This window comes from Bufo bufo, chromosome 3, assembly GCF_905171765.1.
Source record: "Bufo bufo chromosome 3, aBufBuf1.1, whole genome shotgun sequence".
NCBI lineage: Eukaryota > Metazoa > Chordata > Amphibia > Anura > Bufonidae > Bufo > Bufo bufo.
Genome location: NC_053391.1, coordinates 433,514,312 through 433,534,020, shown reverse-complemented (window position 1 = coordinate 433,534,020; position 19,709 = coordinate 433,514,312). Strand labels below are relative to the sequence as shown.

At 43.5% G+C, this 19,709-nt stretch overlaps 1 protein-coding gene across 3 annotated transcripts in view; it reads left to right on the top strand.

The window, feature by feature from the left end:
* The window catches only part of GK (glycerol kinase), a 103,254-nt gene that overhangs the window by 37,013 nt on the left and 46,532 nt on the right, over positions 1 to 19,709 (top strand). For all 3 annotated transcript variants that reach the window (XM_040425000.1, XM_040425001.1, XM_040424999.1), the window contains exons 2-4: positions 9,423 to 9,496; positions 11,447 to 11,553; positions 13,866 to 13,943. In XM_040425000.1, the coding sequence (XP_040280934.1) occupies positions 9,423 to 9,496; positions 11,447 to 11,553; positions 13,866 to 13,943 (259 nt within the window). The remainder of the gene's footprint in view (positions 1 to 9,422; positions 9,497 to 11,446; positions 11,554 to 13,865; positions 13,944 to 19,709) is intronic.

Here is a 19,709-nt window from a genome sequence, read left to right as displayed (position 1 = left end):
ATACATAAAGTACTGTATACGTCCATACACATTTTCCATATAATGCAGCACACTAATACATAAAGTACTGTATACGTCCATACACACTTTCCATATAATGCAGCACACTAATACATAAAGTACTGTATACGTCCATACACACTTTCCATATAATGCAGTACACTAATACATAAAGTACTGTATACTTCCATCCACACTTTCCATATAATGCAGCACACTAATACATAAAGTACTGTATACTTCCATACACACTTTCCATATAATGCAGCACACTAATACATAAAGTACTGTATACTTCCATCCACACTTTCCATATAATGCAGCACACTAATACATAAAGTACTGTATACTTCCATACACACTTTCCATATAATGCAGTACACTAATACATAAAGTACTGTATACCTCCATACACACTTTCCATATGATGCAGTACACTAATACATAAAGTACTGTATACTTCCATACACACTTTCCATATAATGCAGCACATGTCACTAATACATAAAGTACTGTATACTTCCATACACACTTTCCATATAATGCAGCACACTAATACATAAAGTACTGTATACTTCCATCCACACTTTCCATATAATGCAGCACACTAATACATAAAGTACTGTATACTTCCATCCACACTTTCCATATAATGCAGCACACTAATACATAAAGTACTGTATACCTCCATACACACTTTCCATATAATGCAGCACACTATTACATAAAGTACTGTATACTTCCATCCACACTTTCCATATAATGCAGCACACTAATACATAAAGTACTGTATACTTCCATCCACACTTTCCATATAATGCAGCACACTAATACATAAAGTACTGTATACGTCCATACACACTTTCCATATAATGCAGCACACTAATACATAAAGTACTGTATACGTCCATACACACTTTCCATATAATGCAGCACACTAATACATAAAGTACTGTATACGTCCATACACACTTTCCATATAATGCAGTACACTAATACATAAAGTACTGTATACGTCCATACACATTTTCCATATAATGCAGCACACTAATACATAAAGTACTGTATACGTCCATACACACTTTCCATATAATGCAGCACACTAATACATAAAGTACTGTATACGTCCATACACACTTTCCATATAATGCAGTACACTAATACATAAAGTACTGTATACTTCCATCCACACTTTCCATATAATGCAGCACACTAATACATAAAGTACTGTATACTTCCATACACACTTTCCATATAATGCAGCACACTAATACATAAAGTACTGTATACTTCCATCCACACTTTCCATATAATGCAGCACACTAATACATAAAGTACTGTATACTTCCATACACACTTTCCATATAATGCAGTACACTAATACATAAAGTACTGTATACCTCCATACACACTTTCCATATGATGCAGTACACTAATACATAAAGTACTGTATACTTCCATACACACTTTCCATATAATGCAGCACATGTCACTAATACATAAAGTACTGTATACTTCCATACACACTTTCCATATAATGCAGCACACTAATACATAAAGTACTGTATACTTCCATCCACACTTTCCATATAATGCAGCACACTAATACATAAAGTACTGTATACTTCCATCCACACTTTCCATATAATGCAGCACACTAATACATAAAGTACTGTATACCTCCATACACACTTTCCATATAATGCAGCACACTAATACATAAAGTACTGTATACCTCCATACACACTTTCCATATAATGCAGCACACTAATACATAAAGTACTGTATACGTCCATACACACTTTCCATATAATGCAGCACACTAATACATAAAGTACTGTATACTTCCATCCACACTTTCCATATAATGCAGCACACTATTACATAAAGTACTGTATACTTCCATCCACACTTTCCATATAATGCAGCACACTAATACATAAAGTACTGTATACTTCCATATAATACAGTACACTAATACATAAAGTACTGTATACTTCCATACACACTTCCCATATAATGCAGCACATGTCACTAATACATAAAGTACTGTATACTTCCATACACACTTCCCATATAATGCAGCACACTAATACATAAAGTACTGTATACTTCCATACACACTTCCCATATAATGCAGCACACTAATACATAAAGTACTGTATACTTCCATACACACTTCCCATATAATGCAGCACACTAATACATAAAGTACTGTCTGTGGCTTGCTAGTCTTTTCTAGTACACAAATGGAATCCCTGTTCCCGAATGAATGCTTTTCTGGACAGCTACAAAGCAGTGTCTCTAGAACTGTTACACCACCCGTCACCCCAGATGTCCTTGCTGTCTATTTGTGTTTGTGCGTCAGTGTGAAAACCCATTAGAGATACAGAGGATGACCATGTGGTATTCCGCCCATGTCCATTACCTGCAAACAATGGTACACAGCATCCTCCGACCGTATAATACAGGCAGCGCCATGCTCCTAGATAAGCCGCCTGTGCCAGTCTCTCCTCCTATCTGCTATCTGACCATGATAAACTAGAAACTTGAATTCCTAGATATTAGTCATGTGGTCATGGATCCATATCGTATTGTACCAAAACAAAAGAGAATAGGCACACACAAAAAAGTTATTGAGAGCTAGACTGATAGCCCATAAAGTGCAAATAACATTACATGACATCCAATGTGCCAAAAAAGGAATAATATGAAATATAAATGTAATATAAAAATAAGGAAAACTCCTAAACCGTTAGCATATAATGGGGAATCAGTTGTGCCCAAACCAGCTTCAGAGGAACCCGCATTATTGATCAGAGCACTTCTCATTCGTGTTTGACCAATAGCGGTATATACTTTATAGGCTTGACTTTCCTGTTCATAAGAAGTACATGTAAGACAATGCAGCTGCACAATATTTTCGTTTTCCATTGGAAGAATCCCTTATATCATGGGCCGTATCTGTTCATGCATAACCCTTTTATAGTAACTCCACACGTAAAAATATTGGAAAATCTTTGTTTATGGATGGATAAGGAAATGGCGGTGGGGCAGCATAATTTGGGCACCAGTTAAGCCCAAAGCAGTTCTCCTTGAATGGAACACTTGCCCCACTCATTTTATATCAGTCTTGACTCAGTTTTGTTAAATGATGCCATATAAAGTTTTTGGGCTGTTGAGTTTTTTCCTAAATGTACATACATACAAGTAGGGCTGAAACGATTATTCGATTGAATCGATACAAAAAAATCCTCAGCAAATTTCTTGCATCGATGATTTGTTTTGTGTCATGTCACCACGGAGCGGGAGTGAAGCGCTTGTTATTACTCACCGCTCCGTCGTCACCCGCTGGCCTGCGCTGCACTGTACTATATCCTGACACATCGTCAGGTCATGGTAAGCGCGCAGTGACGTCAGGACTAGAAGACGGAGGAGCTTTGGAGCCGCTTCCCTACAGGAAAGGTAAGTACTGGCGCTGGGGACATGGCTAGGAGGGGGAGATGGTGGCACTGGGATGGTGGCTGATGGCAAGGGGGGGTGATGAGTTTTTATAAATAAAAACGTTTTTTTAATTAGTTTTGTTATTAGAGTACTCGATTAATCGATAGAATACTCGATTACAAAAATAGCCGCAGCCAATTGCTCCTCCCACAAGCTGCTTAAAAATGCCAGTTGCGACTTAATAAGTTGCAGTGTCATTTAAAAAGTTGCAAAACTGGGGTATTTCAACTTTTTTTTTTTTTTATGCTAAAGAAGGTGTAGGGGAATGATAAATGTCTATTTAAATTGCCATATTGTATAGAACGAAAGGATTTATCACGGATTTGGCATATTAACTCTGGACTGCACTGATCTAGCACCTTCTGGAATGAGAAGATTGAGACCTCTTTAGGTCCACAATATACGGGCTCCTGGCGTGTGCACTCCATATAACGGATGCGAATGGGTACACAATCCGCAAGATACGGAGCGGAATGGAGGCATGGAGCAGAAGCACTACGGAGGCTTCTGTGGGATTTCGGTCCATGCTTCCGCACCGCAAAATAATAGAGCATTTAAAAAAGATTTTTACAGTGCGGATTGCGGACCCATTCAAGTCAGTGGGTCTGCATCTGCAAATGGTGGGCACACCGATATTTGCGGTCTGCAGCATGGGCACAGGCCGCCACGTTCGTCTGCATGAGCGCTTTAAAGGATTGTCCAGGATTAGAAAGACATGGCTGCTTTCTTACCAAAGTAGCACCACACCTGTCTACAGGTTGTGTATGGTATTGCAACTCTGTTCCATTGACTCCAATGGAGCCAAGTTACATGACCAGACATAACCCATTGATAGGGGTGGAGCTTTTTTGGAAGAAAGCAGCCATGTTTTTCTAATCCTGGAAACCCCTTTAAATATACGGCTATCGCTGGGAAAGTTCCAGAACTGAGTCCATATGCAAGGGGATCTTCTAACGTTTCTGTCCTTAAAGGATAGTATTGTAAGTACAAGATTGGAGGAAAGATTTGCTAAGCTAAGTGTGCCTGCATTCTGGCTTAATTTACACCCAAAAATGTCATTTTGTCAGGCTTACAAACGGTTTTGCGATGTTACATGCTTTCCAATACATTTATTATATGTTTTAGACTAGGGCCGCATTGTCACATTGCTCTATTTCAAAGGGCCGCAAATAAAAATGTTTTTTGATTACACAAGCCAAATGGAATTGAATAGGGAGGAATGATCACTACTACAGTCATTCCTCCCTCATTCAGTTCTATTATTGATAGCCCATCTCTGATTACACAGGGAGATGTTCTGACCATAATTGTAAAATATGAAAATCAGCCGACAAACGAGTAAGTCCTTGTTTATCGGCTGATCAGCAGCACTATTACAGCGGCCAGATATCAGGAATGAGCTTTCCCAGTAATTGCCCCAAATATCATGCAGTGTAATAGGGCCTTAAAGGGATTTCCCGGTAAAAAATGTTTTTCTAACAACAAGTTCCTGTAGCCCCTGAAACCGAAGAGTTATACTTGCCTTCTCCCCGCCCCTCCGGTCCTCTGCACTGCCCCGGCGGCCTCCATCTTCCGGTCCCTGCGCTGTTTACACCTGGCAGTGCATAGCCATGGTCACATGCACCTCTCCAGCCAATAGCTAGCTTCAGTGGTGATGTGGCCACAAGCAGCGTGTCACTGCTGAAGATGGGGGCAGTATGAATCTTCTATTTCAGGGGCCACGCTGCAGGAACTTGTTAAAAAAAAAAAAATTGCCGGAAAAACCTGCAAAAGTGGCGACATTTTCTTCCATCCTGCCTCCTATTCATAAATCAGCACTTTCCTTCACTGCAGAGGATGGTGCTCTCTGGTTATTACCGCCTTCTGCCCCCCAGTCACAGGCACCATGCAATAATAAGTAAGCACTTCACCTTACTAGCGGGGAAAGCGCCTATTGGTTAACACTTTAATGACCAGGCCTGAAAAGGCTTAAAGGGCTTCTGTCACCCCCCAACCCCTATTTTTCAGTTTTTGACTTATTATATTTGTTAATGTAAGCAGATTCCATATATGCCCCTCTTACCTCGGGCTGTGCAGTAATTACAGTAAAAAACGTACTTTTATTATATGTAAATTTCTTCACTACCAGCAAGTTGGGCGGACTTGCTGGTAGCCGGCGCATCCTCTGTTTGAAAAAACGCCCCCTCCTCCACGTGTCTGGTCATTAGTGATTTAGCGCACGTGGTTCAAACGGTTGAAGCTTTATTTGTTATTTTTGCAAGATTTTTGACATGACACATAGGGCTTTATAGTTTATTTTTTTTGTTTTATTTGGGGAAAACTGTACAAAACATTTTTTTTTTAAGTAATTTTTTTTCAAATTATAGCTCCTTATTCTTTAAATATGAAAACTGGCACCAAAATAAATTTTTATAATTAGTTCCCTATTTTGTGATGGTCGTTTTATTATATATTATATAGGGTTTCACGTGAATGGGGCAATAATGGCGACAGTTTAGGTTGCTGTGGGGTTTTTATTTGTAATCCTATTTTTTTAACTTAATTTTTAATATATTTCTGCTACATAACATGTTCCCAAAGAGATCATAAAAAGACGTTGGGGGACACTGACACTTTTTTTTTTTTTTGCACTTTTCCTTTTTATTTTTTACTTTTATTTGTATTTTATTAATATTTTTTTATAATTGGTTTATTTTTATTTTTTTATATATATATTTTTGCCACATAATATGACCCCCAGGAGGACTTTTTTTCTTTTTTGTATATATATTTTTTTTATTGTGTTTTAATATTTATATATATATATATATATATATATATATATATATATATATATATATATATATAAAAATTTTGCCATATAATTTGTCCCCAAGAGGTCACTGAAAGACCTTTTGAGAGACACTTTTTTTTTTTTTCTTTTAAATTTTGCATCCAAAAGAGCGCCAGTTACAGGGGAAACCAGCCTGCTGTGGGGGCATTGTATAAAGCAGAGCCGATCAGGGTCTACTGACCCTGCAGCTCTGCTCTCCTCTGCCCCCAAGATGCCCGGCAATAATGTGATTGGCAGGTCCAAACTGCATAGCGCTCATTTATAGCTATGCCACCTGATAAACCGCCTCTGCCTTCTCCTCGGCTCCCCTGATGTCACTGACAGCCAGGGACCTGACCTTCTCCTGCTAGAGTGCTAGAGCAGGAACTGTAATACTGCTTTGTCTGGAGCTCCAGGCAGATCAGCTGTGCTTCTGCCTAGCAGGACGGGGGCCGCAAACCTTGGCTCTGGGAGCCAGGTGCGGCCCCCGGGTTGAGCACCCCTGTTTTAGACCCTTTTTGCACCTTGTTTGAGAAGGAGGCATAGCTTAATGGGGAAAGGAGGCTGGCTTAAGATGTGACAACCAGTAAGCCAACCTGTAAAGTTAGATAAATGTGTCAAAAGACTCACTCCCAGCATGGCTGTGATACATTTGGGGCACCTTTAAGCGGAGAAGGCTCAGGAGTGCTGAATTCCAGTGCCTGATCCTTTTGCTTTTTTGGGAGACAGAGGTGGCCGGCAGTGCCTGATCCTTTTGCTTTTTTGGGAGACAGAGGTGGCCGGCAGCAGCTTTCTGACACCTTTGGCTGTGTCTGGGGGATTTGGGAGATGGAGCGGTCAGCCTAATGATGAGCTATTTGGTATATATTGTAGGTGTAGTACAGACAGGGTTAGTATATCTGCCCCGGTGTTTTGTTTCTATGGTAATTATTATGCACACAAACCTCAGGAACTGTTTGCCCACGTTATCTATGATTGCCCACTTCTGAATGACACCTGATATGTGAGAAATATGAAATCCCCTGCTCTTCGACTACATTTTCTGTGTCAACTATTCTGGTATATTTTCCTTTTTCCCCACTGGCTTATTTCTTGTTATCTGGCATCTGGGCCCCTGTCCAACTAGTCTTTCTTATTGTACTAGGACAATTCTGTAAATAGGCTGGTCCTTCATATTACACGGAAGTATACAGTGATGGCATCATTTCAGGTTCTGTGCTGATATCCTGGATGGCAGCGGGCCTAAGAACATGCTGTGTGTTGCTTTATATACTTTTTAGGCACTTCGACATGCCACGTATACGGACAGCCTTCTTTTTTTTTTTTTAAGACATACCTGTCTGGATGGCCTTCACTTGGCATTAGACAGATGCACTTAATACAATTTCTCCATCTTCATTCATTGATTCATTAATGATATGAAATATAATTAATTGATAGAAAATAAAAATTATTTAAAGGGGTATTCTGGTTGTTACAAGTTATCCCCTATCAACAAGATAAGGCATAACAGTTCAGTAGCGGTCTGACTGCTGGGACCACCAATGCTCACAAGAACGAGGACTTAGTTTGTACCCCTCGGAGCTTTCCAAAATGAATGATACAGCAGAACAGGCATGCAAACTGTTCCTCCATTCATCTCTGTTAGAATTCCGGAAATAGCCGAGCATTGTACTTGACTATCTCCAGATCTCCCTTAGGGATGAATGGAGTGTCAAGAGCAATAGTGTGCATGCTCAACCTGCCACTCTGTTCCTTTCAGTGGGGTTCCCAGAGGTAGGACCCCCACTGATCTAATCGTTATCCCCTATCATTCGGGTTGATGGGTGTTAGATCCCCACCATTCAGATATTTATGACCTATCCTGAGGATTAGGAGCCCAGAAAATCCTTTAGTTATGCCAAGCCTTCTTGCCCCTTCCTTTGCTTAGCATTACTGAGGAGAGTCTGTCTTCAGTCTTCTGAGTTTTACTGAGCACTAAATATGCCTGTGTTTAGTAAGTCAGATAGTTAGGATGATGGGCAGTGATAGTTAGGCCACATGTCCATAGTCAGAGAATGGGGTAGTGACAAGAGGCGCCTGGAAGCCTCTGCATCTTATACACAGGCGTCTCCTGCAGACTGATTCTCCTTAGCAATGCTGTTAGAGCTTTGCTAAGGAAACTTTTTACGCCCTGTTTGCTAGTAGAAAGAAACATCTTTCCCTAATAGACATTTTTGCAATGTACTTTAACATCAGTGCTCTTTCATAATAAGATTTCCCCGTGGTGGTAGCCTCGAACTGTTCAATCAGTACATTTTCTTAAAGGAAAGCTAATTTGTATACCTTTTGGGTTTCTGGGAAAGATATTCAAATTCTTTTCGAAAAGAACACTTGCCTATCTGATGCCGGTAGAAGTAAGACATGCAGAGCAGCGTTGATTGGACTACAATATTCCTCATGCATATTTGGTGGTCTCCTTAAAGGGGTTGTCTTGGTTTAGAGCTGAAACCTGACATATCCCCATCTTCTCCCCTCCGGCCCACTGATATGAGCAATGCTCCAATGCTCTGCTTTGCCCTGCGCTGTATCGTGCAGGGGAAGGACTTTTTTGAATACTTTAGCACACTGCTAGGTGGAGGCTTCCGCCCAGCAGTGTTCCCGGTAACGTCATTGGCTCTGATGGGCAGGCTTTAGTGCTGCCCTAGCTGCTTTACAGGCTAGGGCAGCGCTAAAGCCCACCCATTAGTGCCGGTGACATATCACCGGGCTCAATGCTGGACAGAATTCTCCGTCTAGCAGTCCCTATGGAGAGCCCGGTACGTCACTGGATCTCCAAAGAATGCCTTTTCTCTTCAGACCCTCAGTTTTCTTGCCATTTTGGAAGGAGAACGGTACAATTGGGTCACGCAATGCCATTTGCCATCTCAGACAGTACTATTAATCCGATTTTTCACATTGAATTGTAGACTTTGTTCTGCCGTTAGTATTCAATGTTTTCGATCTGTCGGAAAAAAATACTTTGGTGGACGGCTCCCTGTACCCTACATACTCATTCACTGAAATGCATTTATTTTTTATTTTTTTTTATTACTTATTGAGTATTTATATTTTCCATGTGACATAGGTCTTCAATGCAAAAACAGCTGAACTACTTAGTCATCATCAAGTTGAAATAAAACAGAAGTTTCCCAAAGAAGGGTAAGTGAGAATGGTACATAATCCAGATGGAAAATTATTTATAGGTTTTTTCAGGACATAAACCTTGATGACCTATCCTTAGAATAGAGAGAGCAGTGTTTTGTACTGACCTCATTACTGCAAGCTCTGGGCCTCCCTTTATTTACAAGGGGTCTGCTGTGTCTCGTACTGCAGAACCCCTGATCAAGCATCAGTCCAGTCTAGGAATTATGGAAACAAAATGATTTGGTAACAATTTAGTCATCTCAAATTTCCCAGAAGACTGGAAATTGTTACATCTACTGACATAGAAGTCCTTCCTATTTATGTTACTATGAACAAGTCCAGCATGACAGGAAGTTTATTGCAATCCTGACTCGTAAGAGAACTAGCGGTCAAATGACCAAATACTCCCTTTAGGGGCCCTAGCTAATGTATATGATTAAAACGACATCTTTTATTATATTCTATTAAAACGTATAACATAGAAAAGAAAAATGTGTAAGATTAAACCGATCAGGAACTAGCCGGGGGCCTTTATTATTTCACTGATATTGGCAGCAATCGGGTCAGGGCTTTATATTGCAGCACGGTGTTGTTAATAAACACTGTTTTATGAGTTACGTTGTGTTGTTATTATCTTATGTCATCGTCTCCATATATCAGTCCCTTATATAAACTGCAGTAAATTCAGACGATCTGGCCTTACCTCCAGAATCCTGCGCTGTTAACAGCAAAACGACATATATTGCACACTGTAAGACCAATTAGTGTGTAATAGAGAATAAGTATAATAAGGGACTGATATATGGAGACGCTGACATAAGATAGTAACAACACACGATGTAACTCACAAAACAACACCGTGCTGCAATATAAAGCCCTGACCCGATTGCTGCCAATATCGGTGAAATAATAAAGGCCCCCGGCTAGTTCCTGATCGGTTTAATCTTACACATTTTTCTTTTCTATGTTATACGTTTTAATAGAATATAATAAAAGATGTCGTTTTAATCATGCACTTTAGCTAGGGCCCCTAAAGGGAGTATTTGGTCATTTGACCGCTAGTTCTTACGTGAGGATTCATCCCGAGGGTCCCAGAAAGGGCTCAATTGTGTGTTTATTAGGACTCGTCAGCACACAGTTGGAGTGGACACTGCGGAATTAAAATTTTCTAAAAATTTTAGGACATAGTTTTTGGCACATGACATACAAAATGTGATCGTTTTACATTTACGCCTTTACATAGATCTCCAAATAAGTCTCCCTTTACATCTGCACTCCTTTATAAAAGCAGAAAATATGGAATATCCAGCTCTGTCCGCGACACAACCAATGGAACGGTGTAGTTCCTGCCCCAGAGCTGCTCTGAAACAGCTCGTCAGGGGATATGGGGTATTGGATCAACCCCAGTCAGATATAAAGACACACACTTTTTTGTCTTTTTTTTTTTTTTCATTATTATAGAAACTCACATAATGTTTCTTTTTAGCAATACAAAACCCACAGATAATAAAACTGGAATATATCCAGTAGATTTCTAGTTCTGAGATTAGAGCTCTGAGTCTACTGTTAGAAGAGCTTCTGTGCATTGACAACACTTCTGCTCCTATCCTGTGGAAGATCAGTTCTATCATAGGGACACTGGAGCTCAAAGCATCTAATCAGAATCAAGCTGGAATATTTCCACCATATATTATCCACAATGGATATTATGATTTTTGACACTTCAGTTTATATTTTTTTATTGATTTAAACCATAGACAGCACGATATACTGACTGGCTCCCTGGTTCTGAACACTGTAACACTGGAATGAGCTGGGCTCGGATAGAAGAGTCACGGGAACGGGTTACCACCAGCTTCTCCTTACCCAGCTCTGTCCCCATACACATGCTGATTAGGGTATAGCATGATGTCCCTGGCACATTGACTTTTAAAGTTGAAATTAAATGCTGTTTTTCCATTACAGGTGGGTGGAACAAGATCCAAAGGAGATTTTACAGTCTGTTTATGAATGTGTAGAAAGAACCTGTGAGAAGTTAACTCAGCTTAGCATAGACATCACCAATATCAAAGGTTGGTTTTGACAATGTAATAAATGAGACCTAAAGTAATATTTTCTGTTTTTATTGTTTCAGTTACAGACATTTTATTCTAGCTCACTGTGGTCTGTTGCTATCTGACAGATTTGGTTATCTAGTTGGCCAACCCATCTTGTAACAACTTGCTTAGATATTTTGCTACTTTTAGAAGAAGTTTCCCATGAAAATGTGTAAAAAGTAACAGTTGCATTGCCTTTCATGGGGATGCTGTAGCCGGTCGTAATCTGTGGATAATTGTTATCTGACTCTTAAGAATTGATTGAGTTTTAGACGGCACAACTAAGCTTCTGGCATCTTTTGGACAGGTGGAAAAAGGGCATGGGTTTTACCCTGTCTGATTCCATCTTTTCCTAGGAGATAACCACTGACAAATCTGTCTAGCAGTCAGGGGCGGACTGGCTATAGATCCTACAGGGACATTTCCTGGTGGACCAATTCCTAGAGGGCCACCTGGGCCGCCCTCATGTCTGCCAAGTGGGTACATAATGGTCTGGTGGTCTCAGCATTAGGGCTCTTTCACACTTGCGTTGTCCGGATCCGGCATGTACTCCACTTGCCGGAATTACACTCCGGATCCGGAAAAACGCAAGTGTACTGAAAGCATTTGAAGACGGAACCGTCTTCAAAATGCTTTCAGTGTTACTATGGCACCCAGGACGCTATTAAAGTCCTGGTTGCCATAGTAGTAGTGGGGAGCGAGGGAGCAGTATACTTACCGTCCGTGCGGCTCCCGGGGCGCTCCAGAATGACGTCAGGGCGCCCCATGCGCATGGATGACGTGTCCAATGCGATCACATGATCCATGTGCTTGGGGCGCCATGACGTCACTCTGGAGCGCCCCGGGAGCCGCACGGACGGTAAGTATGCTGCTCCCCCGCTCCCCACTACACTTTACCATGGCTGCCAGGACTTTAGCGTCCCGGCAGCCATGGTAACCATTCAGAAAAAGCTAAATGTCGGCTCCGGCAATGCGCCGAAACGACGTTTAGCTTAAGGCCGGATCCGGATCAATGCCTTTTAATGGCCATTAATTCCGGATCCGGCATTGCGGCAAGTGTTCCGGATTTTTGGCCGGAGCAAAAAGCGCAGCATGCTGCGGTATTTTCTCCGGCCAAAAAACGTTCCGTTCCGGAACTGAAGACATCCTGATGCATCCTGAACTGATTTCACTCCATTCAGAATGCATTAGGATAAAACTGATCAGGATTCTTCCGGCATAGAGCCCCGACGACGGAACTCTATGCCGGAAGAAAAGAACGCAGGTGTGAAAGAGCCCTTAATTAGTGCAGGTGCATTAGGCACTTATGCACCTGACCAACGGCCTTGGGTGCCCTTCTGAATTCAACTGTATGGCCATCCTCAGGACGGTCATACAGTTGAATACTGTGGCGAGGGCGATATTATTTTGTGGTGCACTGTGGTATTTGGTTCTGTTGAGGCAGTAGTCTGTGCTGGGCTGTGATATTTGCTTTTGGTATTCTGTGCTGCACTATGGTATTGCTGGCCCTGCCTACTTCTGGTCTCTCACCACTTATGCTGGCCCTATCTACTTGTGTTGACCGACTTTCTGTCACTTTGGACCCGCCTATAACATGGGCCCACTTTTAGTTTTTTTTTTTCCAGGGCCACTAGTCCATACCTGCTAGCAGTTACTAATACCCCTATAGCTTATGGTAACATATATGTACACCCAGTTGATGCAATTAGTGCATTTTTGTGGGCTAGTTGGGGGATGGCAGCTTAAAGGGGTTGTCTCACATCAGAAAATGGCATTTATCATGTAGATAACGTTAATATATTGCCTTCTTTGCTGGCTTGGTTCATTGTTTCATTGCATTATCCAATTCTCGTTTCCTTTTTTAGGACCGCCCTGCAATCCAGCGGCGATGGTCATGCTTGCATATTGTAGGAAAAAGCATCGGGCTTTGTGCACTCCCACGTTCCCAACCACCACAGAGGCCAGTGATTTTTTTTTTTTCCTATAGTGTGCAAGCACGACCACCGCTGCTGGACTGCAAGGTGGTCGCAACCATGCAAAGGAGCAGTAGATAATGAGATGGAAAAATGCATGAAGCCAGCAAAGGAGGCAATATGGACAATCACAATACATTAGTAAGTGCCTTGTATTAATGTTGTCTGCATTATAAATGCCATTTACTGAAGTGACACAACCCATTTAACCCAATTGACTTTGCATGCACCAAACATTACCATAGACAATAAAATTATCTACTGACGGTCTCATGTTGCCTTAAAGCTTGATATGTATATATTGTGTTTTCTTAGCTATAGGAGTCAGTAACCAGAGGGAAACAACTGTTGTATGGGATAAGACCACTGGAGAACCTCTTTATAATGCAATTGGTAAGTTGAGTTCCTAATGGTTCTTTTTTCCTCTCACTTTCTACATTGTGTTACCATGCTGTACTTTATAACATGAGAAAAACACATTGAGGGAATTGATTAATAGCTTTCTGTTAGTTTTCTGGTATAAAAGGTTTAGAGAAAGAAATGAAAGGGCACCATGGACAGGACCTTCAATACATGAATATATATGGTGGCAAGATCTGCTCACCTTGGATGATTGTGCTCAGAGCATGACGGCCTACAGCGCTGTGAGTTGGGGGTCAGACAACTGCTGCATGCTCGTCCTGCTGGGTCCTATGTTAGAACTGGATACTGATCAAAGAGTTATTAAGAAAAAAGGACTGGGTAGTAGTGTTGTCGTAAATCATCAACCCCAGGTCAGAGAAGTTGATGAAGGTGTTACTTGTTGTGCAACACAACGCATTTTTGGGACCTCCGTGGTCCCTTCATCAGGTCAATCAAATCACAACTCTGTTGTGACTGACCTGATTCAGGGACTGGTAGGTTCTCAAAATGCATTCTTTTGCACAACAAATAAAGCCTTCATTAACCTCTCTGACAGCTCGGTCCCCTATGCAGTGGATGGCACTGATAACTGCAGCACTGTTTCCATTCACTTCGATGGGAGCGGTGCTGCTGGAACCAGCTCCACCCACTACATAGGGGACTGAGCGGTGTGATTCCGGCACTGGAGCTTCTGCAGAACAGCTGATCAGTGGGGGTGTAGGGTGTCAAACCCCTGCGATCAGATATTGATGAACTATTCTGAGCCTAAGCTATCAACGTTTGAATCCTGGAATGCTCCATTCTGTTTTCACTTTTGATCTCAAATAATAATTTTAGCTTCATTAACTATGTTGTTTAATTTAGTCATCCAAAATTAAGTGCGGCTTTAAACGGCATGTAATAAATTGCCAACTGCTCTGAAAACATTTTAACCACAGGATTATTTTTACGTGGCACTTTGTATGATCCCAGTGGTAAAGCACATTTCTGTAATCCAGTCTTTGCGCTTTGAACAGCCATGCATCTATATAATATCTACTTACAAAGTTTTCATTGCTATGTAAATGGATCTAAAATGTAAAAGGCCTGGCCAGAGCAATTATTGGGTCTAATGATTTTTTAATCCTCCCAAATTTCTCTTGATAACCATAATTAGGCACTAAAAGTGTTTATGTTCGGTATCGCTGGAGACAGAATAGCAGATCAAGTGCAAAGGGTTTCATGACTAAGTAGGTAAATGATCAACCTATTGTTTGCTTGCACAGCCTGCAGCAGGGGCACATAGGTGGAGAACCCACACAAGTCATTTATTAATCCGGGATTTCATACCATGTGCCTGCTCTTTTTGAAAGCTTAATCATCATGTCTACAAGCAGCAACTATATAATGTATATACCTTTATACATAGCTAATTGCTTTACCATGGCTGCTTGCTGTGTCAGCAAATTATTTCATTCTTGTACTACATTATTCTCCACTATTGACATTGGTGTCAGTCAGCCATAACATTAAAGTGGTTTTCCGAGATTTTTATAGTGATGGCTCAGGATAGGTCAGCAGTATCTGATCGGTGGGGTCAGACACCCGGGACCCCCGCCGATCAGCTGTTTGAGAAGGCACCAGCACTCGCAGTAGCTCTGTGGCCTTCCCTCGGCCGAGTGATGACACGTTCATGTGTCACGTGGCCTAGGATCAGCTCAGCCCTATTTAAGTGAATGGGCCTGAGAGCCATACCAAGCACAGCCAATATCCAATGTACGGCGCTGTGCTGGTTAGCTGTTAGAAGGCAGCCTTCCCAAACAGCTGATTGGGGGGGATCCCCATTGATCAGATACTGATCACCTATACAGAGGAGAAGTAAAAAAAAAAAAACTAATTGTATAGTTCCCCTTCATATCACAGAACACATACGTTTAAAAATCGTGCTCAAACACCTCTCTTCACAATCCAATTTATAGCTCAAATTAGGTTGGAAATAAAATGTAACTTTTAATCAACGAAAAATGGGCTGACCATTAAATAAACCAAAGTAACACAAAATAACACAGCACAAAACCATCGCCGTAAGTCACAAAGATAAAAAGTAAATAGAGGTGCAGGGCGTATGATACCATAAAAGGGATATATGTCCCCCAGACACAGTAATGGGCCTGCGGAGAAGAAAAAGGGTCAGTCTTATTCACAAGATGTCACTGCTGTTATATCCCCTGCTTCCAAAATAGCAAAGAGAGGATCCAGGATTGGGAACATAAAGTGCATAGTTGTTCATAATGTGCAGTGGCTGCAATGTCCCTAATGTGCCCTACAGTTAGAGGTAGGGGACCTATTACACCCTACCCATCTATACAGGGCACCCGCCCTGATAAGGGCAACTCTGTCCGGAACCTAACCCCGATATACCCAACTCACCCTAAATAGCGCCCTAACTACCTTACCGACATGGCACATTTCTGTCCTCAGTGCCAGGACTCCTTCGAGGATCCAGATCAAAATTACACTGGGCTAGCAGCACCCCTATGTCTGGGAACACAGATAGTTGTAAGCTCCTGTCTAAGGGTGGCTGTACATGGTGCAGATTTGTATACGGAAATAGCACATGAAACCCACACCAAAACCACACAAAACCAAACATAAATCTATACTATTTACCTGGGTTTTTGTGTTTTTTGTTTTTTTCATGTGGATTTTCTGTTTTGTTAACAACCCCCTTGAAGTCTATGGGGAAAACCACTCTGCAGAAGGTGCCGAACCGCACAAACAATTGACATGCTGAGGATTTTAAAATCTGCGCAACAGGTTTCAAAGATACTTTGTGACCAAGGTTGTCTGTGGTTCGTTCTCAGTGTCACCAATGTGCTCTCCGATCCTCCTGAATTTACTGACTGTTTTACAGTTGGCTTTGTAGATGACCCTTTTAGATCTGCAGTGCCACCAGTTAGCTCTGACCCATTGAGGAATGGACTCCACAAGACCTCTAAAGGTGTCCTTGTCCTTGCTCATGTGCCCATTTTAGGCACTTTCGGCAGTGGACATGGGACAGCATAGGCACTCTGACCAGTCTTCAGCTATGCAGCCTGTTGTGACACCTTTCTGTCATCTCCAGCATTCTCCTTTTTAGTGCTACCTTATCTCTTTTGTGTGCTTGGACGCTGCAGAATTGTGTCTAGAAAACTTGTCTCCTTTACAGTAGCAGCCAAGTTGATGAGATTTTAAGAAATTTTGCAACAAAATCCACACATAACAAAATATTACATCCACAGCATGTCAATTTTATGGGGAAAATCCACAGCAGACCCACCACTGGATATAATTTGTGGTGGAAGAATCCGATCCCTGGTCAAATCATGCCCTGAGTTACATACAGATTTGTCGCATATTTCTCGCCCATATTCCTTGGGGGACACAGGAAACCATGGGTATAGCTCTGCTCCCTAGGAGGCGTGACACTAAGTGAAAGCTGTAAGCCCCTCCTCCATCAGCTATACCCCTCAGCCTGGAGAAGAGACTGCCAGTTTTTGCTTAGTGTCCAAGGAGGCAAGACACCCCCTGCTTATGCAGGGTTGTTTTCCTATAATGTTTTATTTTTTGCGTTATTTGTTGTTTTAATTCGATTTTTTTCTACTTACAGGGACAACAGAGGCGCATTAGACCCCTCTGTTTCTCCCGGGGTTGAGTTGCGCCAGTGCCGGTAATTCCGCACTGCCGCCTCCCCCACAGAAGACAAGGTGGACCAGGGCAGCCTCGCTCCCCTGCGTCCCGCCAGCTCAAGGGTCGCCCGCACGCCAAGTCCCTCCCCCGGCTTCCTGCCACTGCGGTGCCAGTAGCTGAAGGGGCGACCCTGCTGGATGGATTGAGGGCGAAGACAGCGTATGGTGAGAGTGGCTGCTCCAGCCTCCCCTTCCTTCCCACTGCTGCTACATCGAGCCCCCCCCCCCCCCCCCCCCCCCGGGCATATCTTACCGGCACCTTACCGGGTATCATTTGGGGGGGACTTTGTCAGGGCAAAAAAAATTCACTTTATCAGCGGCAGGGCACGAACTCATGCCTTCAGGGACGGCTGTAGGCTGGGGCCGTCTGCCACATCAGGCGCGGCGGGGGGGGGGGCCGTTTTTCCTTGGCACGAACAGGCGCCATAGCTGGCCGGCACTCATCCAATCTTGGGGGTTAAAATCATTTTGCCGCGCGCGCGCGGCTTTGCGTCTCTTCAGCGCGGCAAGGGGTGGGCGGAGCTTCATAGCGCTCCGCTACTTCCGGTTTCGTCGGGCTCCACATCGCAGGGGCGCCACTGCGTGGAATCCTCTCTACGTCCGATCCTGAAGCTGTTCATCCCCGTGCCGGCTGCCTCTCCTCCACAGCCTCCTTCAGTCTGCTTCCCTTGCTGCTGCCGCTTGCAGGGTCTGGTAGGACTGTTAACCCCCTCCGTGCCAGTACTGTTGTTGGGTGTAATCTCCGTTCCTTTTGCCCTGGGGTCTCCCATAAGGCAACATTTTTTTTCCACCATGTCAGACCCTTCTGCAGCTGCCAAGCCTTGGTACCATGCCTGTACTGCTTGTAGGGAACCCTTTCCCCGGGGGCAGTCTGATCCGCACTGTCCTGCATGCCGAGCTCCACCGCAGCCTCAGTCGCCCGCTGTGTCGCTCCCTGCTTCCTCTGACCCGCCTGACTGGGCTAGATCCCTGTCCCAGGCCGTGGAAAGCCTCACTCATGTCGTGGGCCGCCTAATAGACAGGCCACCTACCCCGCAGGACGCTACTTTTACTGTCGCGCCCTCCGGGTCCACCGCTTCTGCCGCTGCAGCGGGTTCACTCCCTCTTAGTGACCCCTCCCGAGCTAGGCACTCTCAGAAGCGTCTTAGAGTAGAGCGAGCCTCCTCCTCGGATGCCTCCCTCTCCCCGCCACGCGTGCGCACCCAGACGAGCCTCTCCTCTCCAAAGGATTCGCTCTCTGAAGGTGAATTGGCGGTTTCAGATTTGGAAATGGACTCGGCCCTGCCGTCCAAGCTAGCCTCAGCGATGAGTCAACTCATCTCGGATATTCGTGACACCTTTAAGGTGCAGGATGACCCCCCTAGCTCTGACGCAGCTAGCGTCTCCTTTATCAGACCCAGGCAGGCCTCAAAAGTCTTTCCAATCCACTCTGATTTCTCCTCCGTGGTGTCTAAGGCTTGGGCTCGCCCGGACGCCCGTTTTGTCAATCCCAAGAAGCTGGACATTTGCTATCCATTTCCAGCCGATGTCGTGGCCACCTGGTCGTCCCCACCCAAGGTGGACCCCCCTGTGGCCCGTCTGTCAAAAAACACGGCCATCCCTGTTCCCGACGGGTCCTCTCTTCAGTCAGCGGAGGACCGTCGCATGGAGACCCTTTCCAAGGGCATTTTTGCTGCCTCCGGTTCTGCTCTCAGACCGGTTTTTGCCTCTGCTTGGGCAGGTAAAGCAATCTCTGCTTGGGGTGCGCAGCTGGAACAGGAGTTGGACTCGGACGTCCCCATCCAGGACCTACGTTCCTTGGCCCAGCTTATTATTCGGGCCGGGAATTTTGTTTGTGAGGCCTCCCTTGATGCGGGAGCCCTTATTGCACGCTCCTCCGCCCTGGCGGTTTCCGTCAGGAGGGAGCTCTGGCTGAAAGTTTGGAAAGCGGACTCTGCCTCCAAACGTTCCTTGGCGGGGCTACCGTTTGCGGGTTCCCGCCTTTTCGGGGTCCGCCTAGACGAGCTTATTTCGGAGGCCACGGGTGGTAAAAGCACCCATCTCCCTCAAC